The following is a 24,713-nucleotide window of genomic DNA, read 5'->3' on the forward strand; positions in this document are numbered from 1 at the left end:
TGAACTAAGCCAAAGGCAGGAAAGCAGAGCTCCTGCCCCCTCCCATGCTCTGTATGCCCCACCCCCATCCCTCATCTCATAGTCTTCTCTGTGGAAACAAATGTCCCCCTTCCCCCAGGCAGAGAACCCATATACTGGTCCTGGGAGAAACTGAGCTGTCATTCAGTCATGTCCTGTTTGTCTGCACCTGGCCTTCCTTCACTACCTGAGAGCTCTTTGGGGCAGGGGCTATGGGATGCACCCCTCTGTCCCACTGTGAAATTGCTCCAGAGACAGGGAGCCATGTAGAGGAGATGTCACTGAACCTGGCAGACCTTGTCCAATCTTCTGCCCACTGTACAGACTGGGAGACTGAGGCCAGAGACATTCTCTGGGTCACAATCCTTGCATTACATACAATCATCTCCTGGATGCCATTAGAAGCTGCATTTACTTCTAGGAGGGTATTTAGGGGACCCCTGAGCCTGGGAGGAGATGTTCGAAGGGATTTCAGAAGAAGTCCCTTCTTCACTTTCTCCCCCTGTCTGTTGTCACTTTCTGCAGAAGATAACACATGCCAGGGGCCTGGACTCTCTGGCAGCCTATCCCACCTAACTGGGCCCTTCCTCCTGGACCATCCACCTCCCGCCAGTGACCTGAGTGGGCTGGGCCAGCCTGGATAACTGTTAGCAGACACCGTCAAGGCAGCCTCAGGAGGTGAGGGAACAGTTCCTCCCACATCAATATTTATTGCCTGCGATCTGCTGGAAGCAGATCATCATGTTCTCAGCCTTTGGTTCTTTTTAAAGAACCTCTCCCGCCTCCCCCAGTGTGCTGACAGAATAAATCCAGACAGCCAGACAAGTTCATAGCCCGGAACCAGGGTTTCAAGTCATCCCAGAAACACAGCTCTTAAAATCTAAATCTGCACCACAGCAGCTTCAACTCAAGGAATCACGCATTCTCAGAATCCGAGGTGCACAGAATATGTCCCAGGAATCCAGTCTCAGCACCACACACAACAAGACAGAACACGGAAGTGATTTGCTCAAGGTCACACGACTGACATGTGATTGAGCCCAGGGTAGACAATACTCTTCCACCGATTCCACTCCAAGGCCCAGTGGCTGTTCTTTTTGTTCAAATTTATGACTCAACTTGGAGATGATCTGTAATCAGCAACCCAGGCTCTCCTCTGATCACCCTCACTTCTAAGAACTCTTCCCCAAATTCTAGGAAATCTAGCTCATTTAAATTTTGACCTGAGCTAGGCAGGACCAGGAAGGACCATCCATGGTTCCAAGCATTCTTCTTCCCCTGAAACTGGTCCCTCTCCAGTGTGCGCCTCCCTGACTCAGATCCAGCATCAACCCAGCCCTTCACTGTCGCTGGGACATTCCACAGCACAGCAGCTCCCGGATCGGTGCAGCCCCCTCCTGGGTGGCTCCTGGGCTCATTCTCATGCTCCACCTCACTGCCAATGCACTGGTTCCTCCCTGGACCAATGCCAAAGCTGCCACCTCGGTCTCCCTGCCTCCAGCCGCTCTCCACACACTCTACTGTCTGTTGCAGTCCAGTTTCTGCCCAGCACCTGGTGATGGAGTCACAGGACCCCCTGCTGACCCTCCCTGGAGGCCCACCCACTGCTGGTGAGGCTGACAGGCAAGGCTTTTCTTGTCCCGGCCCCTGCTGGCTGTTCCAGTCATTGTCAGTCCTTGCTCCTAGGCTCAAGAAGGAGGCCACATCATATATTACAGCAAACATGTTTAAATGTACCAACCTGCCACATTGAACAGAATTATTCTTGCTGCAAAATATTCAACATGATTTATAAATGTTCCTTTGAAATTGGAACTACTTATCAACAACTAACTTAATTTATGCTTGTGATTTCTCAACAATGACTTTCCCATGAAATAATTACATAAATATTGTATGTTGTAATATTATATATTATATATTATACATATGCAGGTCTCTGTCCCTGGTTCTTGACAGAGAGCTCCTAAAACTCTTGCAAATAGGTATGTTAGGAGAATTTTTGGTTCTAATGTTTAGTCTTTGACCCCAGTTCTGGACACAGAGATCCTAAGATCTCAGGAATTTCCTGAGTGGTAGGAGCATCTTTTGTTTTGCTTTGTTTGCTTGTTCTGAATAGGACGTTTTAGTGGGCACCTGGATGAGGTTGGTCACCGGAAAGGCCAAGTTATGATTAGGAACTTGGAACTTTCTGCCCCAACCTTCCATTCTTCAGAGAGAAGAGGACTGGGAATGAAGTTAGTAACTGATCAGGACCAGGTGACGAAGCCTCCAAACAACGTGGGACTCAGGAGCTTTTAGGTCAGGGAACACATCCACATGCTGGTGGGTGATGCACCCCAACTCCACAGGGACAGATGCTCCTGGACTCGGGACCTTCCATACCTCGCCCACGTATCTCTTCATCTGTATCCTTTGTCATATCCTTTATTGTAAAATAAGCTGGTAAATGTGTTTCCCTGAGTCCTTTGAGCCATTCTAGCAAATCGTCAAATCCCAGGAGGGCGCTGTGGGGACCTCTGATTTGTAGCCAAGTTGGACAGAAGTTGCGGGTAACCTGGAGCCTATTCTTTGTGATTGGCTTCCAAAGTAGGGGCCCTAACGCATGGGATCTGATGCTATCTCCAGGTAGACAGATAGAGTCAGAATGCAGTTAAGTTATAGGCCACCCAGCGGATGTCACGGAGAATCTGGTCACAGAAGTTTGTGTGTGGGGGTGAAGGAGAAACACAGGAGCGCTATCCCTTCACCCTCCCATAAGGAAAGCATCTAATGCACAAGTTTTCAGAATATAATAAAATTTGTATGACTATTAAGGAGAAATGAATGAAATCGATATTGGTGATATAATTGAGCTTATAAAACATTTCTATTTAGTCATTCTCTTTTGTATTTTTGAGCCAATGTATCATTTTTCAGGCCTCATGTTTTTGTACGTCCCTGGAAAATTTGAAAGCTCCTGGCCCGGAATCATCTCTCCTGCCCAGTAGTCACATGGCCCTGCCCTCTTACCAGCTGTGACGTTGGGCACATCCCTGCACCTGCTGGGCCAGTGTCCTCCTTTGAGGAAAGACCACCCACCCCACAAGCCAAGCAGAGGGCTCTGTGAGATACCCCTGGGGCACCTTGCCTGTCGACCTGTTGCTATGTATCATCGCGTCTTTGTCCTGACCAGGCTGTGCCTGTTTTGAGGGCAGAGACCACGTCCTGAGCTCCACTGTCCAGCCTGACGCCTGGTACAGGGAGGCACCCAATACATGTTTGTGCCCTCACTGCCCCTAAATGTGCCATTTCTATTGCCAAGTGCTTTGCCCAGGCTGTTTTCACACCAGGAATGCCCCCCCCCCCTTCCCACACTTCCACACATCCTATAAATTCCAGTTCAAATCCCTCCTCTTCGGAGAAGTATTCCTGGGCCTCCCACACACCCTCCTCCCAGTTCTCAACGTTGCTACAGCGTGCTCAGAATTTACAGAAAAGACTTGAAGTGACCAGCAGAGAGGCAGTAGTGCAGTGGTCAGAACTACGGCCATGGGCTCAGACAGGCTCGGGCTCTCATCCCAGCGCGGCCCTCGCTGGCCTTGTGGTCCTGGGCAGGTCACCTCCATCTCTGGTCCTTGACTCTGAGAGAGGCAGGGGATGCTCACTGCGCAGCGCTGCTGGGGGAGGCAGTGGAGCCCCGGGAACGGCTTTGTAAACTGTGAAGTGCAGTGCCCAGGAGGGATGACATTCAATGTTATAAAGGAGGACACGTTGGTGGGGGCTGGAGCCTGGACCAGGGTGGGATACAGAGGGAGCTTACTTTGCTGACAACTGCCAGGACCCTTCGCCGGAAGTGAAGCTCATCTTTCTCCTTGGCCATCTCCCTGGGGAAGAAGAAGTAGGGGGTGGCAGCCAGGGCCACGGCGACTGCAGAGATGAGGAAGCCCAGCCACCAGGCACCCACCCATCGGGGGTCCTTCGAAGTCAGGCTGATACCACCTGGAAGAGAAGACCGTGGTGATGGTAAGTTCAAGATGGGCCCTCACCTCTTGGCCACCACCCTGGGACTGACCTCTGAGGCATAAGGTAGCCTGGGTGGGAGTCAGGAGACCTGGGTTATGATCCTGGCTCTGTCATTTATGTCCTGCATGACCTTGGGCAAGTCCCTGACCATTTGTGGTCCTCAGCTTTTTCCACTACTGAGGCAATGTGTGTAGTGGTCAAGGTCCCGGGTTTTGGAAATGAACTGCTGGATCTGAATTCCATTACTAACGTAACTTTGGGCCGGTTTCTTAACCTTTGTGTCTCTGTTTCTTCCTCTGTAAAATACAGATATTAGTAGTACCTGCATCAGAGAGTTGTGAGAATCATAGAAATGAACACATGAAAAAAGCACTCAGAATAGTGCTGGTGCACAGTGTGGTCTCTACAGGTGTTTGCTCTTCTCTGTCTCACTGTTACTATTGTGATTACTATGATTAAATTGATGGTTAGGACTACTTTTGTGGTTCTCAGACCTGCAGGATGGTTAAAGTCACCAGAGGTCCTTATCAAAAATATCTGGTCTGCCCGGCTGGTGACCTCCCATCCCATGGACTGAGAGGTCCCAGTTCGATTCTGGCCAGGGTACATGCCTGGGTTGCGGGCTTGATCCCCAGTAGGGGGCATGCAGGAGGCAGCCAAGCGATGTTTCTCCAACATCAATGTTTATACCTCTCTCTCCATATCTCTCTCTCTAAAAAAATCAATAAAAACATATTAAAAATATATATAAGTATCTGGTCTTACCCAAGACCAACTTAGAACTACCATGGGGGAGGGGCGGTGAGAAGGTGACCAAGGACTCTGCACCTGTAACATATTCCCCAGGTGACTGTGATCTTCCACCAAGGGTAATCAGGACTAGATTATCTTAGATGTAGCTGCTGTCTGAAGTGCCCACATGCCCCATCAAACTCTTGACCCCAAGGCTGAGTTGGGTACCTCCTCCTCTAATCACCAGTGTCTGCAAACACTTTATAATAATATGGATGCATGATGACACCAGCCCCATGAGTCAGACTGGTTCCCAGGTCACTGATCCTGAACCTCCTGGGCAGAGACCAGAGTAAACAGTTGGTACTCAACAAACGTATCTGTGAAGCTGGGGATGCAGCTGGCTCTAGTACTGATTCCCTCCTCCACTTATTATTCCTCCTACCTCTGTGCCAGGGGAAATAATAAGTGACTCCCCCACTTTTCACATACCAGTCTGTGCCTGCAGACATGATCCGCCCACCCCATGACGTCCCCAGAGAGAAAGGATTAGGAATGTCACATCTGCCTCTGGAGGTACCTCATCTGTAGAACGACGCCAAAGAGCCAGAAAACACCCCTGAGCTGGGTGTGTCATGGAAACCTAGGAACCTTGACTCCCAGGAGTTGTACTTCAAGAGAGGGGAGTCACAACCAGAGGTCACACTTGGCTCCTAGGCCCAGCTTTCTAGAAGAAAGGCGGGTAGAAGTGGGGCAGGACTGTGCCTAGAGACTCTTGTTCAGAGTTGCCCAGACCTGTCCTGACGAGACAATGCTGAGCAAAGCCTGAGAACGAGAAGCAGAATCTGCATGTCCACCTCACCGTACGCTATCACCTGAGGCTTCTAGGGCTTTCTGGGAAAATCTCCAAGTGAGGGAGAGAACTTCTGAGCGGCAGAAGGCATAGTTGGGAACTCAGAACTGCCCGGTGTGACAAGGAGGCAGCTGAGATGCCACAGTGAACTGTCCTAAAAGGAATGCTCTCCCACTCCACGCAGGGGGCAGAGCACTGGGACCCCAAAGACTCCACCCTCGTGACCGCCTTCACACCAAGCTTCGGTCCCACTCCTTGGCCCCCTCTGACCACTACCTGGATCAGAGTGCAGTGTCCCCAAACGGTGCCCTTGACTCAGTTTCCCAGACTCTGAGATAGTCAGAACTAGAAGGGTCCTTAGAGGTTACGCAGTAAATTCCCGTCATAGAGACACCGAAGGGAACCAAGCCCTGCTCCAAATATCTTCTCTGGCATACCAGTGTCCTCTCTGTTTCACCTGGGTTTCTTCCCCCTGAAGATGGGGGCTCCCCAAAGGCTAAGGAAGTATGTGCCCCTGTGTGCTCACAGTGTATCTGAGCATGGGGCTGGGAGCCTGGGGGACTCAGGTATGGAGCAAGGTAAAGACATAATAATTACAGTGACAATAGCCACAGCTCTTCATCTGATGTTTACAGCTGATCATCATTTCACTGGGTTCCAGTTGTGTCTTTGGGAAGTAGAATGGACAGAGATAAGGAAAAAAGAGAGTTAAGAAGCATGTCCAAGGTCAGGGAGATTGCCGGGATTTGAACCTGGACCCCCTGGCTCAGTGTCTCCTGTGAGACCAGTGGTCAGCTAGCTGTATCTGTGTGCCCCTGGGGACAACTGTGTGCCCTTGAGAATCACCTTCTGGCATTCGGTCAATGTCCACATAAAGGCGCAGCATGAGGCCACCCAGCCCATAGGCCATGCCTGGCCCCATCATCGTCGCTGCAAACAGGATCCCTGCAACACAAAACCTAGGTCAGGCCTTTCTGCCCCCGGCTTCCCTCGGCCGCTCAGCGCCTGCCCACTGGCAAGAGCAGCCTCTCTCCCTGGGTGGGGCCCAGGGCACTCTCCAGGGCTTCTCCAGATCTTTACTGGCCACGCGGGACAGAGGCCAGCCCCACCCCACCCTCCTCACTCGAGGCCTCAGGTCCTCCCTACCTGAGCCTGACCCTCCCTCAGAGCCCAGGGCTGGGACCATTCCTCACCGAGGTAAAGGGGCGAGTTGTTGTCGTGGGCAAAATCATCAATGTAGGAGATGCCGAAGGGCTGGATGGGCACACTGCCCACGCCGAGCAGGGTCTGTGCCGTGAACATCATCCCCACCACGGCCAGATGTCTGGCCTCCGTGTAGCTTGAACAGCTGCTGCCATTGGAGGGGGCTGGGGCCGAGGTTGTGGGCAGGCACAGGGAAGCCTCCGAGTCCTGTGACATGTCTGCTGAGAGGTGATAAACATATTATGACAACAGCTAAGACTTTCATACAGCACTTCCTGGATACAAGTACTTTTCTAAGTGCTTGCGCATTTCAATCATCCAACCCCCTCCCCCAACAACAACCCTCCAGGTTGGGTGCTCTCATGACTCTTATTTCAGAGGCAAGGAGACTGATGCTCAGGCAGCGACTAGGAGGATGGGGTCAGGACTGGAACCTGGGCAGCCTGCCTTTGAGTCCACACTCTTCAACCACTCTAGGCCACCTTTCTGAGCAGAGGTATATGCTCTTGGATGGGGTGAGGCATTTGAACTGGGTCAAGAGGAACAAATAAGATTTTCCAGAAATCTTATTTCTGGAGGGATATTCCAGGAAGTGGTCATAGTGCAAACCCAGGGGCTTAAGAAGCTGGGCACTGCTGGCCCCAGGGTGTGAGGGGCAAGGCCAGGGCTGAGGGCAGGGCGGGGCAGGGCGGAAAGGGGGTCTGGGGTGTGGAGGGCTCTAGTGCCCTTGGCCTTCATTCTGGGGAGGGCTCGGTGTCAGCTCAGGACACATGAGAAGTGTAGTAAAAGGGCATTTCTTAATTTAGTCCCAGGCATTTGTTCCCTGTAGCTCACCAATATTTGGTGAGCAAACTTAAGGAGATCCTTATGCTAATATTATCCCAAATGTGGATCTAGAAGTGGCCTTTCCTCTGTGGCCTGCCCCGCCCTTTCCAGGAGCTGGGGCTCTGAGAACAGCTGGGTGAACCAAGGTTAAAACCCGGACCTTCAACCAAGTCTGCCTGGGCTGAAGACTGTGACACTTTTCAGACGTTCTACAGAAATACGGAATATTCAGAAACAGAATAACCCGGTGGCTCAGAGCAGGGGTTCTAGGGCCCGGCCACCTGGGTGTGTCATATCTCTGATAGCTGTGCACCTCGGGGACATCCCTCCCTCTCTGAGCCTCGGTTTCCTCACTTGTAAAATACAACACCGGCCCAGAGGTTGTAAAACGAAGAGTGGGGAGTGGTGGGTGGGTGAACAGGTGAGTGGGTGGATAAGCAGGTGGGTGGGAGAAGGAAGGAATGAAGCAAGTGCTCAGGTTGCTTGGACTGTTCTCCAAGGGACCGGTGTCCATCTGTCCAGTAGGCCCTTGACAAAAATCCCACTGGGCCGGGCAGGGCCTTCACTACTCCCGTCTAAAATTCTTTTATTTTTTAATTTATTCATTCATTCATTCATTCATTCACTCATTCATTCTTCCTTTCATCAGGTCTTGGCTTCTTGTGAGAATTAAATACATTAACATACACAAAGTGCTTAGAACAGTGGCTAGTGCACAGTAAGTGGTGTGTGACAATGTCATTATTCCACAGACATTTCCTGAGGACCATCTACTACCAGGACCCAAGGTAGACTGTGGTGTAAATTCACCTCCACCTCAAGAAAAGCCATACAAACAGGCCCTCACCAAGACTGGCCCAGAGAGCCTCACCCCAGGACTGCACCCTGGCCCACTCCCCAACACCACTGGAGCTGGGACTGAGGGAGGCAGTTGGGGGGCACCGGAGGTGTCCTGGGAAGTGAGTCCAGGATGAAGCCTGCACATGAGCCCAGGCACCTGCCCAGCCCCTGCTGCTCTTACCGGGGCTGGTGTGGTCATAGCGGTACGGCTCCGAGATGAAGTGTGGGAGAGTCATGAGCAGGCCTGCCAGGGCCACAAGAATAGCCCCACAGCCGATTAGTCGGGGTCGATGTACTCTGCTGCCAAAATAGCTCACAAACACAATCAAGGCTGTGTTCCCCACCTGCAGAAGAATGAGGGGACCCATTAAAGTGGAACAGAACCCAGAGCTGGAGGCCTACACCATCCTTGCCTCTATTGCCAACCTCAGTGTTCCCTTCTGTACAATGGACTAGCAGGCTAAGTAATTAGATTCTGGGTCTTCCTAGGAAAGGCTCTACTTCCCCATCAGGGGAGAAAAATGAGGCAGAGTGGACAAGGTTAGAAGTTCATTTCATTCTGGAACATGGGTTGGCTCCTATATTACAGCAATTGTCAACCAGTGTGCCATAAGATATTTTAAAACATGCAATATCTGCCCTGGCTGGTTTGGCTCAACAGTTAGAGTGTCGGCCTGCGGTCCTGAGAGACCCGGGTTCGGTTCCCGCTAGGGGCGCGTACCTCGGTTGCAGTTTGTCCCCGGCCCTGGTTGGTTGTGCGGGTGGCAGCCACTCAATGTGTTCCTTTCACATCGATGTTTCTCTCTCTCTCTCCGTTCCTCTCTCTCCCTCCCACTCTATCTGAACAAAAAATGGAAAAGTGTCCTCCAGTGAGGATAAAAAAAAAAGAAAAGAAAACATGCAATATCTGACTGTTTAGTCAGAGGCACTGACCTCTTTTCCATTAGATTATCAAATAAAAATATGACAACACTCTGTCCGGTTTGGCTCAGTGGTTAGAGTGTCAGCCCACAGACCAAAGGGTAGCAGGTTCAATTCTGGTGAAGGGCATGTACCTCAGTTGCGGTTCAATCCCCAGCCCTGGTTGGGGTGGTGCAGGAGGCAACCAATTAATGTGTCTCTCTCACAGTGATGTTTCTCTCTCTCTCTCTCTCTCTCTCTCTCTCTCTCTCTCTCTCTCTTCCTCTTACTCTATCTGAAAATCAACGGAAACGTGTCTTCCTTCAGTAAGAATTAAAAAAAAAAAAAATGACAACAGCCAACACAACAATAGCCGTCTGGTGTGAATGAATCAAAATTATACCTATTTTTATTTTTGTCAGATCGGCAAAAAATGTAACCTATATTTGGCGTGCCGCAGAATTTCAGTACTTGGTTTGTGGGTACCGTGAGATAAAAAAGGTTGAAAATCGCTGCCATATTAAAATATGAAGGGGGCAGTCAAGGAAGGGGGTTTTGAGTTTCTGAGATGTCATGAATGAGAGAAACAAATAAAGAAAGTCGAAAGCCAAGTGACTAAGGCTTGGAATTTGAGACTTGGAATCAAAATTCGAGGATGTGGGCACTGGAGGGGACTTGAGAGCGTGCAGGTAAAGAGCCGGCGCGGCTCCCCCGTCAGCAGGTGGGGCGTGCGTCCCACTTCACAGCTCACGGGCTGCTGACTGTGGGCGAGGTCCTCACACCTTGAGCCCCAGGCTCCTTGCTGGTGGAGTGGGCAGTATCGGCACAGGGTTGGTAGGAGCACTGACCCTGGAAGGACAGCCACTCTCCATTTTCTACAAAGGACACTGAGGCCCAGAGACAGAGTGACTTGACCAAGGTCCCAGAGCTAGATAATGATTTTCCCTTCCCACGCCTGAGATCTGGAGGAGTCTAGGAGACATCTGGGCATCTGTGTAGCTGGCAAAATTTGGTTTGGGAGGAATGTGACACCTCAGCGAGTGGGGAGAGAATTTCATGGAAATCTGCTGGGGTCCTGGGAAGAAAGACAGTGTGACCTCTGGACAGTGGCCTTCTCCCAACATCTGGTGGGGGAGGGCGTGGCACCGCCGGACTCTGATCTCCAATCCACCCAAACAATTTATCTACTTCCCCCTGACTATTGGTCCCAGAAACAGAGGCCATGGATCCTTGCACAACTCTGAAAACAATACTTCCTGCTATGGTATCACGAACTGCCCAACTACCCCAGGGTTCCAAAGTTCTGCCTTTGATCTCTCACTACTATTGAAGTGACTTCCTCTGATTCCTTCCTGGGACAGGCAAGAGCCAGGTGCCTGAAAAGGGAGAGGGTGTATTATGGAGACACTAGCTAGCTCTAAAATACCCCACATCCCCCACTGAAGTGCCCCCAAGGGCAGAATTGCCAATACCCTGACTTTATAGGGAGGGGAGGTCTCAGTCCCCTCACTGGCCAGGACAATGCTGAAGGAGCCGGCTAAGGAGGTCTGGGGAGCAGCTGTGAAGGAGTAGCCTGCAGGCATTTGGTGGGGGAAGGACTTACTTGGAATAGCCAGAGAGGAGGGCGGGGGTGTGAGTCTACCTCAAGTCCGCCCCTAGGGCTGTGGCAGGGCCCGTACCTCATTGAAGGCAGCCAGCAGCCCCGAGGTCTGGCTGGAGAGGCCAAAGCGCTTCTCCACCGTTGAGATGGAGCTCTTGAGGTAGCCGGAGATCATGAGCTGGGCCAGCTGCAGCAAACTGTGGCACAGGACGAAGAACTGCCGGAGGGAGGGGCCACAGCGAGGGCAGTGGGCAGGGGACAGGGAGACAGTGGGGCGGTAGTCAGAGGGTGGCGAGACGGAGGTGGAGTTGGGGAAAGAGGGAGAGTAAGGCCGTGAGAGGAGCAAGAATAGAGACGGGAGACACACACAGGAGGAGGGGAAGGGACGGTCAAGAGCAGGAGAGAGAGAAAGAGAGAGAATTATTGGAGTACCTTAGCTTCCCACACAAGTGAGAAAAGCTATCAGGATATCAGGATACCCTCAGGTGCCTGGGGGTTACCTGAGACCCACATGACAGAATAGGGTCTTCATAGGCTTAGAACGGTGAGAGTCCCCTCTGACCCGCAGAGCTCCCTGAGCTGGACTGGACCACCTTCCTGTTTCACCTCCCTCCTCTTTCTCCAGGAAGCTATCCCAGATCCTTCTGCACCCCACCATCCATCTTCCCCAGAGCTCCCCTGGGAGTCAAGTCCCCAAGCTGCTCAGCCCACCCTATCCAGCCCCACCTCCTCCCCTCATCCCCTCCTGCTTCCTAAAAAAAAAAAAAAAAGGCAGAATTTCTAAGAGAAGAAAAACTAGCCTCAAAGAATTAAAAAATAGAGTTTTTATGCCCGAGCTTAATAACATTCACTCTGTTATTCGGAGACTCGTTTCCTCATGCACAACAGGACAACATTCCTCCCCCCAGGGTTACTGTGAGACTAGATAAGATCACGGGGGAACAGCACTTGGCCTGGCACCCTGTCGGTGCCAGCGGATGCTTGGATGTCGAGGGCTGCCTGTGCCGGAGCCAGCACTTGCCCTCTCTTCCCAGAGGTGCAGGATCCCAGGGCCCTTCTCTGTCCCTCTAGGGAAATGACAGGAAGGGAGACTGGTCCCTTGCTGCCACAGAGCAGTTCCTTCTTCATTTCTGGAAGAAGAGAACATCTTCCGTGTACCCAAAACCAAGCTAAGTGTTTTCATTGACCATCCCTTTGATCCTCACAGCCACCCATTCTACAGATGAGGTCACTGAGGCTCAGGAAGGCAGCAACTTGCTTGGCGTCACACAGTCAGTAAGTGGCAGAGCTTGCTCTGCCAGGCTTGGATGGTTCTGCTGCTGCCAGGCCCTGAGAGGTACCTTGATGCTGTGGAACACACTTGTCCGCAAGTTCTGAGAGTCTGGGCTGACTTTGTCTCCAGGTGTGTCTCCTGTGCCCATCATAGCCTTGTTGTCCTTGTCCGGCACCTGGGGCTCCACATCCACTGGCCCTGTGGGACAGACAGCCAGGGGGTGACAGTGAAAATGGAATCCCAGAGAATGGCTTTGACCCAGGTAGCCCAAGGTATTTCAGGGTTGGTGAGAATCTGAGAGTCAAAGCACCTTCAGACTTCCTGAGTCCCAGATGCTGGAAGGGTCCTTCCTAAGAGGGGTGTACTTCTTGTGCCCACTTTGACCAGATTTTGACTGGGACAACCTATTTACACCTTCATTCCATTTCTAGTGTAAACTTGCCTTCTAAGAAGAAGCTGCTGACCCATGACACAACCTCTGAGCAGTGGCCCCAGTGGAAGGGATGCACAGTCTGAACCCACCCTGGGCCTACAGCGGTGAGATATTGGTGCTCCTAGAGACTGAATCTGGGTCTGAATCTGTCTAGCGTGGCCTAGGATCAGATGTCTTGGGCCAGGTGCAAGGTCAAATCTTGGTGCTTAGTCAGAGCATAAAGACTTTTCCTGGGGGTAGTTTGAACAAATACCAACACCCCTATAGGACAGCACCCTTTGTGTAATCACAGAGCTAACCAGCCAGATCCCCAAATCATACATCAAACCGTGTTGTTGTTTGGTGCAGAGAGGGTCCTCAGAGGTCATCCTATTTAATGCCCCCCAACTGAGGCCCCAAGTGGGGTGATGACTAGAAGGGAGAGCAGTGGTAGAACTGGATACTGACCCCATTACACATGTCCCTCCATTTTCTCCCATGGCAGCCATGGCAACCATGTCAATCTCTCACTCGCTGTAGTGAGAGGAAAGCTGAGTCCCTTCAGAGGCATCTCCTGGGGTCTCTTTAATCTCAGAGAGGAGCCAGAAGTCCAACCTGGGGAGACTCCACCCCTCTACTTAGATGGAAACCCCATACCTTCTGGCAGCCAGGGTCTCCTTGGCCTTCCTGCCCTCCTGGGGCCCCACTTCCTGGGGAAGCCCCCTCCATTGTTCCATCTGCCTCTTAACCTGGCAGGAGTTTCCTCTCATTCAACAGACTCCCTTGGGAGCCTGAAAACTGACTTGAGGACACCTTTGACCAGACCTGGAAGGCAAACTCAGAGAGGGGCCTACGGAGGCTGGGAACTGCCACAGCAGAGGGTGTGTTCCTTGCACCAGGTACCTGGAAGCCTGAGGAAGTTTGTAAAAATTGAGATATAATTCACGTGCCATACAATCCACCATTTTAAAGTACACAATTTAGTAGTTTTTAAAATAGTCAAAAAGTTATGCACCATCTCCACTCTCTAATTCCAGAACAATTTCATCATCCCCGGAAGAAATCCCATACCCATTAGCAGTCACTCCCCAGTACTCTCTCCCCCAGCTCTCCCTCCCCCAGCTCCTGGCAACCACTGATCTATTTTTCTGGCTCTCTGGCTTTGCCTATTCCAGATATTTCCTATAAATTGATATAAATGAAATCATATGCTATGTGGTCTTTTGTGACTGGCTTCTTTCACTTAGCGTACGTAGCTTTCAAGTTTCATCCATGTTGTAGCATACATCAGTACTTCATTCCTTTTTATGGCTGAATAATATTCCATTGTATGGGCATATATCACATTTTGTTTATTCAGTCTTCTGTTGATGCACATCTGAGTTGTTTCAGGTACTCTGAACATTCATGTACAGATTTTTAATTAGACATATGTTTTCAATTCTCTTGGGCATATGTATCTATAGCCAGGAGTAGAATTCCTGGGTCCTCTGGTAACTCAATGTTTAACTTTTTGAGAAACTGCCCATCTGTTTTCCCAAGTGGCTGTACCATTTTATACTCCTGCCAACATTGTATGATGGTTCAAATTTCTCCACATTTTTGCCAGTATTTATTGTTCTCTTTTTGATGACAGCCCTCTTTATGAGTGTGAAGTGATATCTCATGTGGTTTTGATTTGCATTCCCCCAAGGGCTACTGATGTTGAGCATCTTTTCATGTGCATGTTGGCCATCTGTATATCGTCTTTGGAGAAATGTCTGTTCAAATAGCTAGAGGAGCCTGACTGAAGAAATGAAAGTGTGTGGTGGGGAGGAGTCCCTTCTGGGGACATCCACAATCAGAGGAAACAGGAGATACTGAAACAAAGCAACACCTGACAGGGGGGGTAAGGGGTCGGCTTAGTGAAGGGGAGTGAGGGAAAGTCATCAAAGATCATTGAATGGTTCCCAGCAAACTTTCCCAGAGGACATTGGCGGGACCATCTCTGAGCCCAGTACTCTCGGCAGCAGAGACCCGTCAGCCCCTGCGGCAGATGCTGCACTACACGCCCTACGCGCCCCTGCAGGCGCTCCACACTCCGCGCCTTGGGAGCTTTCATTGCCCCTGTGCTTCTGAGGAGGGCGCGGACTCCAAGGTGACTAGCTCTGCTGGTTGACATTGGTGCAGGGACTGAAGCTCAGGTGTTAACCTCAGCATCACTCTGTGCTCCTTGTGCCGGTTTGATGAGGGGAAGAAGCACAGTGCTCCAGCCCAACCAAACCTAACCAGGCCACCTGGAAGACAGCAGGGAACCCTGAGGCAAGCAGCCCCAACCAAGGCGCCAGGCCAGCCAGGTGATGGGGCTGGAGCTGAGGCTGGGAGGGCAGGAGTCACTGAGCTGGAGCCCCAGATCTGAAAGAAACGCAAAGGATGGATGAGGGAAAGGGACAGAAGGTCAGTGGACCAGCTCAGAACCTTCTACTTCCTTGTAGCCCAGTCCGCAGCCTAAGCAGAAGAGGGAAGTAGTGGCCGACCCCCTGGGTTCTGAGAGCAGCCATCAGTCAGTGTGTTGAGTGGTCAGTTGGTCACTGAATGGGGCTGGCCAGCCAGGTTGTTAGTCCCCTCTGAGCCCTTCCTGTGGGCTGAGGCCTCTACTGAGGGACCAGCAGCAAACAGTCCAACTCCTTCTAAGAGGAGACAAGAACTCCTCTTAGAAGGAAGGTCCTGAGTCCAGGGCTATGTGACCCCACATGTGACATCCTTGAGGCCTTCCTGTCCTGTGAAGACTGTCAGGGGCCAACCTTGACAGGAGGGGAACAGCTGTGGGAGTCAACCTGGGCTGGGCCAGGGTGGCCTGTAGGAATGAAGGGAGGGGCAGGGACCGAGACTCCAGGAAAAGATCCCAGCCCCAGGCAGGCCAGGCGGTTCCCACAGCGGGAGCCCACAGCCCCAGAGCTGGCACGCAAGGGGTCTGTGTGCCTGTCTGTGGGTTGTGTGGCTGGTCATTCATACAGGCCCACTCATGCTCGTCAGCTGGCAAGTCACGAGTCACTAGTCTGGCTAGTCTTTTAGGGTACTTGTCTACTTGGGCTGTCAGCTGGCCACTACCTGCAGCTGCTCAGCAAGCTGGTCAGATAGTCGCCCTGAGACCTTGTTTACCACTTCAGCCGGACTCCAGAGGTAGGTCCACAGGGCAGAGGGTCTGCCTATGGCTACCCCTCCAGGGGCAGGAATCATCTTTCTTTATACCAGTTGAGTCCGGGTGACGAGGGCCAAGGTTTCAGAGAGCTGTCTGAGAGGGAGGGCCAACTTTCCCCCTGCTCTTTCTGGAAAGGGTCAGGGGCCTGTTTCCTCCATCACCTCCCAGCTGCCAAAAGCCAATCCCAGGCAGATGGTAGGTTTCCAAGTCATCAGACCTGGGTCTGAACCCCAGCCCCTCCTCCACTGGCCTGCTGTGTGAGCTGGGATGAGACCCTTTGTATTTCTGAGCCAGTTACCTCATCTGTAAGGTGAGGATACAGCGTCTATCCCAAGGAGTTAAGGCATTTAGGGCGCCTGGCCCAAGCATGGCACACTGCAGGCCCCACTGAAGGCCGCTGCACTCCCCTCTCCCCATTAACTTCCAGCGCCTCCAAGACCACAAGGCCCAACTGATCCCATTCTTTTCCATGCACACCTGACTCCTCCAAATTAACACCACCTCTGGACTCTCCCTTTCATCCTAATCCCCGTCAACCATAAATCCTGAGGACCTGGACCCCTTCCCTCCATGCACACTCACTGTCTTAGGAGGCAAGCACCCAGGTTTGACTCCCCCAGCAATCCTTTTAGATGGCTGCTGTGACTCCATAATACAGATGAGGAAACTGAGACAGAGAGGGGAGGTGACTACCCAGGGTTCCTGGGCTGGTAAGTGGAAAAGCCTGGACTGGAACCCAGATCTGTCTGACTCCTGTGTTCCTAACAGCAACCAGAAGATGGTGGCTGTAATGATGGCCTTAGCACAAATTAACAATAATCCTCATAGAGCCATTTCTTATTCAAGCCTGGCTTTCCTCCAGTGACGTGTCAAAGGGGGTTTCATGGGGACAGTCTGTCATTCTACCAGCTGATTCTTCGGCTAATCAGTCAGTCAGTTCTATGGTCAGTGAACACTCTCTTCTGATGGCCTCAGAGAGCTCTGTCAGGGCTACCGGAGAGAGGTGTGGGGAGGACATGTGGCCCCCAGCCCAGGTACCTGAGTACGGTGGGAGTTCAGGACTCATAACCAAGGACCAGATTTGAACTTTCAGGAGGGACGTGCTGAGAAATGCCTGAGGGTGAAGGTGGAAGTCTTGGATCAAGCAAGGACAAGGCAATGGCACTTTCTGTCTAGAATCTTCCAGCCTTTCCCTCAGCAGAGAGAGCAAGACCTAGGTTCACTTAGACCCAGCATGGCCTTGGGCCAGCAATTAGACCTCTCTGAGTCTCTCAAATAGAACAATAGCCTTGCCTCTCAAGCCTGTGATGCCTCATAAATGCCAGTTTTGTCAGCTTTTGCCTCAAATTCACCAGGGAGTCTATTTCTAAGTCTGGCCACGAGGCCTCAGAATAACTTATTTTCCTTCCTGTGGGGGACTCAGCCCCAGCATTACTCTCTCACCTCCTTCTGATCCCTGAAGCAACACCAACCCATCTGAACGCCTCCCTCTGCAGTTTCTTCTCCTCCCTCCCCACCCATCCCCACAGCTGCATTCCCCCTAAGAATTTCCCTATGCAAGAGAAGGAAAGGTCCCTCCCCCACACTTGCCACCACGCACTTTGCCAGAGCCATCAAAGGACCTGGCAGAGATCAAATATGAGGCAGAGGTTACAACTGGGAGGCCCTGGCCCACGTGCTGCTGTGAGCTGTGCACCATGAGGTGAATGACACCCTCTGGAATTGTGCAATGCCTGGCAGTCCTGTCTGGGGTTACAGCTGACTCCTAGACATGTTCTGGGGGCTTGCACAATGCTTGGCTTGTTGAGTGTTTGTAAGTCAGTTTCCAGCATTTGAAACCCAGGAAATTTCACATAAAACTCCAGATTTTTTTTTTTCTTGGAAGATGAGCAGATCTGGCAACAATGGGCCCACATGTGGCAACACTCAGCCGGTTCAAGCTGCTGGGCCTGCATGCAGCAATTCGCCCTATTGGAGCCTCTTTGGGGTTCCTGCCTGCCTGCTCCCCGGACCTTCTTCCCCTGCCTGGAGGGTTCCCATCTGTGACCCCACAGCAACACTGGGCCTGGCGAGTCATTGGACAGGAACCCATGGCTCAGTTAACCTTTGCAGGGTGAGGAAACAGAGCCAGATAGGGCCGTGACTTGCCCAGGGTCGTCATGCAGGAACAGAGTTGGTCTTTGCTGGTTTAAGAAGGAAATTCATTCTATACACACAGACAGCTTCCTGAAGCAGGCTGCTGGGGACCCAGAGGCAAGCAGCCCCAGGCCCTGCCCTTGGGGAGCTCCCAGTGTGTGTGTGTGGGGGGGGGGGGCAGACACCTAACACAGAATCACAATGATACGTGCTCACCGATGTGACACTAGGAGTTTTGAGACTCATAGAAACACAGTGTAGGGTCCCTAGCCTAGGTTGGAAGACTCTGGAAGGCTTCCGGGAGGAAGAAACATCAAAGAGAAGGGCAGAAATATGGAAGGCAAAGACTGCTTAGGGAACAAGTAGTCTGGCAAGGCTGGAACGCCGGGGTCAAGGTGGGGAGGTGCGGCTGGAATGGTTGGAGGGCCCAGAGGAAGGACTGGGCTTTGTTCTGAGCCCAGTGATGAGGTCCCATTGGGCCTCCTAGGAAGACCTCCGTGCCTGCGGGGGGAGAGTGGAGAAGACAGGGGAGGGCAGAGTGGGGTCTAGGGGAGCAAGTGCTAATGGAACGGGGCCAGGCAGTGGCGCATGGAGAGTGGCGAGCGGATGCACCACACTGGGGAGGAGGGTGAGGAGCAGCAGTGGGGAGTGCCAGAGGCCGCGGAGTCCTGGAGGCCAGACAGGCGCAGGTTCCCGGCCGGTGTGCCACCACTGAGGGCCAGAACTGCAGAGTGGTGGTGAGTACGGCCTTAACCATGGTGCGTTTGGGGTGTTACAGGGGCATGGGCTCCAGGAGGGCCCGCGAGAGAATACAGCCTCGAGACACACGTCTGGAAGTCTGGGAGGCATGTGCGGGGGAAAAAGGTAACAGAAGCCACTGGTGGACAAATTTGCCCAGTGAGCCTGAGGAGCCCCCAGCGTGTGTGTCCCAGCTGAGGGCAACAAGCAAAAGGAACCATCCTGGAACTCTGTTCAGGTGCCAAAGGGAGAGAGCAGTGTCAACAAAGGAGCTAAGCTGTTTCTGGTAAATACCCCCGCCTCCAGCGAGAACACACCCCCAGCCCAAGCCTGCAAAGGGAAATATTCCCGGAAGCCGTTATCAGTCAACCCATCCTTCATAATGATGGTACGTAGGTCTCTCTGGAGGTGCTGGGTGGGCGGAGGCGGCCTCATCATGGCTAATACCTGCCTGGAGCCCTTCCTGCTGCTTAGACTGCCCGGTTTCCCGATCTGCTGGCCCTCCTGCCTCACTCCTGTGGCGCAAACCAGCATCCCTCTCTTCCTAAACCCCCTTCTGGGCCAGTTCCCTCAGCCCTTTCTTTAAAAAAAAAAAAAATTTGTTTTTCCTTTATTGATTTTAGAGAGAGAGGAAGGGAGAGGGAGAGATAGATAGAAACATCGATGAGAAAGAACATCGATTGGCTGCTTCCTGCACGCCCCCTACTGGGGATCGGGCCCACAACCTGGGCATGTGCCCTGACAGGGAATCGAACCAGTGACCTCTTGGTGCCTGGGTCGATGCTCAACCACTGAGTCACACCAGCCAGCCCCTCAGCCCTTTCTCTGGGCTGCAGAGCTGGTCATTCCTTGCATTATTTATGTCACCTCATATTGATTAGGCAATGACCAACCCGATAGGGCAGAGGCTGTCCTGACCTGTGTCCTGAAGGACCATGTTAGGTCCCTGCTGAAACCTTCTGGTCAGAGACTTTGGATTCAAATATTTGCTTTGCCATATTGTGGCACTGTGACCTTGAGCAGCTTATTTAGCCTCTCTAGGCCTCCACTTCCTGCGCTGGAGGTGGGAGAAGTGTCTCAGGGACGTGCCTGTCTGTTACCCTGGAGTCCTGTGGTGGGCAGTGAGACCCAACAGAGCACGGACATGGGCCGGGTACAGAGGATCACCAGGGCAGAAAGCCCCAGGCACCGAGCAAGGGGTAATTGTAGGTTGGGAACCTTGTCCCCAGGGTGACCTTTCCTCCCTAGAGATAACATCTAAGCCTCAGTTGTTTTTCAGCTCCAGGCCCAGAAAAGCAGTGAAACCAGACAAGCAACACCATGGCCAAGGCTGACCTCAGGACCAGCTGCATTGACTAATGATCCCCTGCCCCGGAGCCCACCAATCAATCAGGGGAGACCCCAACCCTGAAAAAACACACCTGGGAAACTGCTGATAGTCTACTGAGATTTTCCCCTGGGACCTCTCCTAAAATCTCCACCCTTAAAACCCTTAGGATGGAGGACCCAGCGTGCTTTCCCTCCTGGGAGCATGCGCAAGCCTCCCCACACCCTCCTTGCCCTGCTCCTCATTCCCCCTTGACCTTCCTCACATCTAAGCTCCAACAGCCCTTTCTTTACCTCTATAACTTGTCTCCTAAGCCCATTTCTTCCTAAAATTACTTCTTCTACCTCTGATTTTCCAAAGAAATGTTCTCTTAAAGTCTGAATCTTGACTCTGAATTCTTTCCTAACCAAAACTCAAGTACTGAGGTTGCTGAACCCAGGTCTGGTCTGACCCTACTGGTCTAACCCCTGGTGCTGTTCTAACTGCAGCTCCCAACCATCCTCAGCAATGGTCAGCCCCTCCTTCCTCCCACCCCATCTGCAAAGCCTGAGTACAGTAGCCTCCGCCTCAAGGAGGTCAAGACCACTAGGAGCCACTATCTCATCTCCCCATCCCTAGTGAACATGTTCTCTGGCCCCAGTAGATGCTTGCCATTCCCCAAATTCACTGTGTTTTCTTTCAACCTCTCAGCATTTATTTGCACATGCTGTAGTCAGCCTGGAGTGTTCTTCCTCCTCGGCAAACCACTTCTCATCTTCCAGGGTCTGGCCCAGCTTAAAAACACGATTGTCGAATTGAGATATACTGAATGAGGGAGAAAACAGGCTGGGGTGGGGGTGGGGCTGTAGGGGGAGCCCAGGGCAGGGGGGCTCTATGGGAGCCCTGAGTGCTCCAGGTCCCAGTGTGGCGGGGCTGGGTTTCTGGAGCAGGGAGACTTACAGGCAGGGAGAGCAGTCTCCAGGCATAGATCTTGGCTGTCATCTTTGGGAAATTCCTCCTCCCAGCAGAACTCTTGAGGGGTTCTGGGAGGACAATAACCTGCTTGAGGTCTAGCTGTTGCAGACCTCCCAGCTGTTGCTTCTAGAGGGAGATCCATGCAGGGTGGGGGAAGGGGCCAAGCATTTTCTGGTGGTTTCCAAGCCAGGTCAGAGACCCTGTGCTGGGACTTTCTGTTCCCAGTTCTGGCTCCAGCTACCCATCTAGACCCAAGATGACCCTAAAAATAGTGATGAGGGCTTTAGGGGGAGGGGGAGCCCTGAGCCTGAGACAGGCCAGTAAGCCAGGACAAGCAGAATAGGAAAACTGAGACGAATAGTTAGACGGTAGTTTGCAACCATCTAGTAAATCCTATCTTCCCTAAACCAGGGACACAAGAGCAAATGTTTGCATTTCTCCCAACCAGAGGGTAAATAGCTTAAATCACCCTACTCAGGGAGAGAAGTAGCAGAAATTCTATTAGTGCCATTTGCCAACCACATACAAGGACAGATGAAGTAAAGAGAATAAATTATTTCGGTACATCAACATAAAGCTGATGAATATTCCACTGAAATCCTCCCTTAGACCTCCCCTAAACACTCAGCCTTTAAAACCCCTCAAAACACGCCCTGGCCGGTTTGGCTCAGCAGTTAGAGCGTCCACCTGCGGTCCTGAGAGACCCGGGTTTGGTTCCCGCTAAGGGCACGTACCTCGGTTGCAGTTTGTCCCCGGCCCTGGTCGGTTGTGCGGGTGGCAGCCACTCGATGTGTTCCTTTCACATCGATGTTTCTCTCTCTCTCTCTCTGTTCCTCTCTCTCCCTCCCACTCTACCTGAACAAAAAATGGAAAATAAAAATAAAAATAAAAAAAATAAAAAAATAAAACCCCTCAAAACAAAGGTGCCAGTCTGCTCTCCCTCCCAGGAGCACACCCATGCCTCCCTGACCCCCATCTTCCCCCACAGGCATGCGTCTCCTAGACTCTAAGGGTCCCCACCAGGCTTGTAACCAGGGCAGCAATAGGCAGTGGCAGTTCATCCCACATAAACCCCTTGAACCTGTCCCCAAGGCCCCCTTTTCTCTGTCTTCTTAGTGAGCCAAAGAGACCAGCCTAGGCTCATTTCCCCAGCCCCTTTTCACTGTCCCCAGCTTTAATAAAAGTCCCCTAAAATACACCTGAACTCGTGTTATGAATGTTTCCTGCACGAAGCCAAGAACCCACACGCTACTGGCTGGCCCTAGGCAGACCCGCCCAGGACCAGGTCCCCTTTCCTGTAACAAGCCCAGTTTCCTTAGGCCAAAAACGTGGAGCCTGAGGCTCAGAGATAAGTGCTGCTGGCTCAGGCCATGCTGCCTCCTCCCACCACTCTCCCAGCTCATCTCTCTCCGTGCCTTACTGCCTTACTCCCTAAGAGCCTCGTGGTACCCTACCTCACTCCATATTACAGGTCTCCAGTCCTCAATTAGAGTAGGCTTTCAAAACTTGTTGGAGGGAGGGAAGGAAGGGCATGAGCGGAGGGGGAGCATGAAGAGGAAGAACAGTTTAGCACTGAGCCTCCCCCAGGACCACCTCTGCCCAGCCTGTGCTGGGTTACAGAGCCTTAGAAATGGGTCAAATCAGGCCCCATCCCCTGGGGAGCTCCCAGTCTGATGAGGTGGGTGTTGTTCTTTATCATTTCAAGTGTTAGTGCTTAGGGCTCTGGGCTGCAGCCGTGAAGAATGGCAGGGACCAGGTTTATTTCCTCTCCACCTCCGGGGTATGGCTGAGGCCCAGGCTGGCCTCCTGGAGAGAGCCAAGCCCTCCAGCACTGAAGGGAAGACCCTGTCCCTAAGCAGAAACCTCTGCTCCACTGCTCCCATCGGAGACAGAAGACGGAGCTCCTCAGTACAGAAAAACCCCAAGTGACCACCTTGGCCAATGCTGTGAAGATGGAGAAAGTGAGTCCCAGAAAGGGACAGAAGCAGACTGGGCATTGGTTGCCTGACACCTGCTTGTGGCGTCTAACCAAGCTCTCCATTTGGTTCGCAGCTCCTGACATCTGGCTCAGCTGGTAAGGCCCAGCCTGGAAGGAAAGAACTCCCTCCACACACTGCCCACTCCTCAGTCACTAGCTCCTGGAAAATAGCTTGCTTTGTCTGGAGAGAGTGGAGAAGTACCCAGTGTGGGAGGGGGCTCACCAGTGTGGGTCTGTGGAAGGGCAGAGGAATCCCCAAGAGCATTCACACAGAGAGGAAAGGGCTTTAACATCAGGTAGAGCTGCGTTCTAACCTGCTTGCCTGCAGAGTGACCTTGGGCAAGTCACTTGCCCTCTCTGAGCATCTGTTTCCTCACCTATTGAAAAGGGTGAGAACATGTCATTGCTTTCTCATAAAGCCAGTGATGCAGAGCTGAAATTTGAACCTAGGGCTGCTGGTGTTTTCTCTTATCCCACCTGTCAGGCCCTGGATTGGCTGACATTTGAGCCCAGAAGAGCTAGAGAGAGCAACAGAAACAACGCCAGGAGCAAGGAAGGATGAACCACAAAGAGAGGGTCAAACAGCATATGGGAGAGAGGTTGCTGCCAGCTGGGAGGATCCATCGCAAGGCTTCCTGGAGGAGCTGGCGTTTGGAGGAACTGGATCCCAGCGCAGATTTCACCAGAATGGGATGTGGACTGGGGGGTTGCTTCCAGGTGACGGTAAAGCTGAGCAAAGGCATAGAGGTGGGACAGTGGCTTCTCCGAATCACAAAATGGGACTGGCCTTGGATCCCTCAGCCCTCCCCCACAGACAAGGAAGCTCTGCCTGTCGCCCAGGGACACGTGGTGAGCTGGTGCTAGGTCTCGGCTGACCCTGACTCCTCTCTTATGCCTGCCCCTGCGTGGGACAGCTGGCCCTCCTCCCTCCAGCGAGCAGGGACTGAGTCTCTTTTCAGGCCCAGGCCCTGTACCTGCCCACACCTCTCCAAGTGCTCTCAGACCAGAAAGAGAGCCTGGGAAGCCTGGCTGGGCTCAGGCTGGGGCTCAGGAAGAAGGCCAGGTGTGGCTTCTGGTGACAGTGGGTAGACGCTGGGGTCAGCCTCCTGCTGTATGTGTGGGAGAATATTCCAGAACGGAGCCTGGCAGGGGTCAGAATAATAGTCAGGGGTAAAGCAGGGCCCAGGGGCAGGTGCCGTAAAAGCCAAAGTCTCTAGTTTAGTTTCTTCCCGTACCCATAAGATCACCAACCTTCCCATCCTGTAGCTCACCAAGGCCTGTTGGGAAATTGGTTTGTCAGTGGCCCATCTCCAAACCAACCCATCCAAAGCTGACTTCATTGTCACCTCTCCTGTGAGGCCCTCAGAGGAAGTATCCAGCTCCACCCTCCCCACCATGCCACAGTCCCCAGGCCATGGCTACGACATAGCCCAGTCTGCCTGCTGGGCCCACAAAGCCTTCGCTGCAGGGCTCCAGGGAGCAAGCCCATTCTTGCCTGAGTGTTTGTGAGTAACACAGTCAGGGGGACAGACAGCTGGAGGGAGGCCAGAGGTGATCTGCCGCAGGGTATCCAGCCCCGGGTAGGGGCACCCTTCCAAAGGTCCTTTGTTTCTTTCACTTCCCTCTCCCTACCTAAGAAGTGCTCAGCTGGGTGCTCTGTTCAGAACCACCGCCCGCCCTCTCTACAGGGTGCTTCAGCCACTCCCCAGGCTTGGCTTCTCAAAGCTTCAAAACATTT

General features: G+C 52.4%; 1 protein-coding gene across 1 annotated transcript in view; it reads right to left on the reverse strand.

Moving 5' to 3' along the window:
• Nucleotides 1-24,713, reverse strand: part of LOC118628543 (solute carrier organic anion transporter family member 2B1-like) — a 43,845-nt gene that overhangs the window by 18,135 nt on the left and 997 nt on the right. Inside the window, exons 2-7 of the mRNA XM_036259527.1 lie at nt 12,317-12,447; nt 11,056-11,193; nt 8,658-8,820; nt 6,802-7,029; nt 6,455-6,553; nt 3,821-3,999 (exon numbers count right to left, since the gene is read on the reverse strand). Of these exons, the coding sequence (XP_036115420.1) occupies nt 3,821-3,999; nt 6,455-6,553; nt 6,802-7,029; nt 8,658-8,820; nt 11,056-11,193; nt 12,317-12,447 (938 nt within the window). The remainder of the gene's footprint in view (nt 1-3,820; nt 4,000-6,454; nt 6,554-6,801; nt 7,030-8,657; nt 8,821-11,055; nt 11,194-12,316; nt 12,448-24,713) is intronic.

The sequence above is a fragment of the Molossus molossus genome, unplaced genomic scaffold, assembly GCF_014108415.1.
Source record: "Molossus molossus isolate mMolMol1 unplaced genomic scaffold, mMolMol1.p scaffold_m16_p_13, whole genome shotgun sequence".
Classification (NCBI taxonomy): Eukaryota; Metazoa; Chordata; class Mammalia; order Chiroptera; family Molossidae; genus Molossus; species Molossus molossus.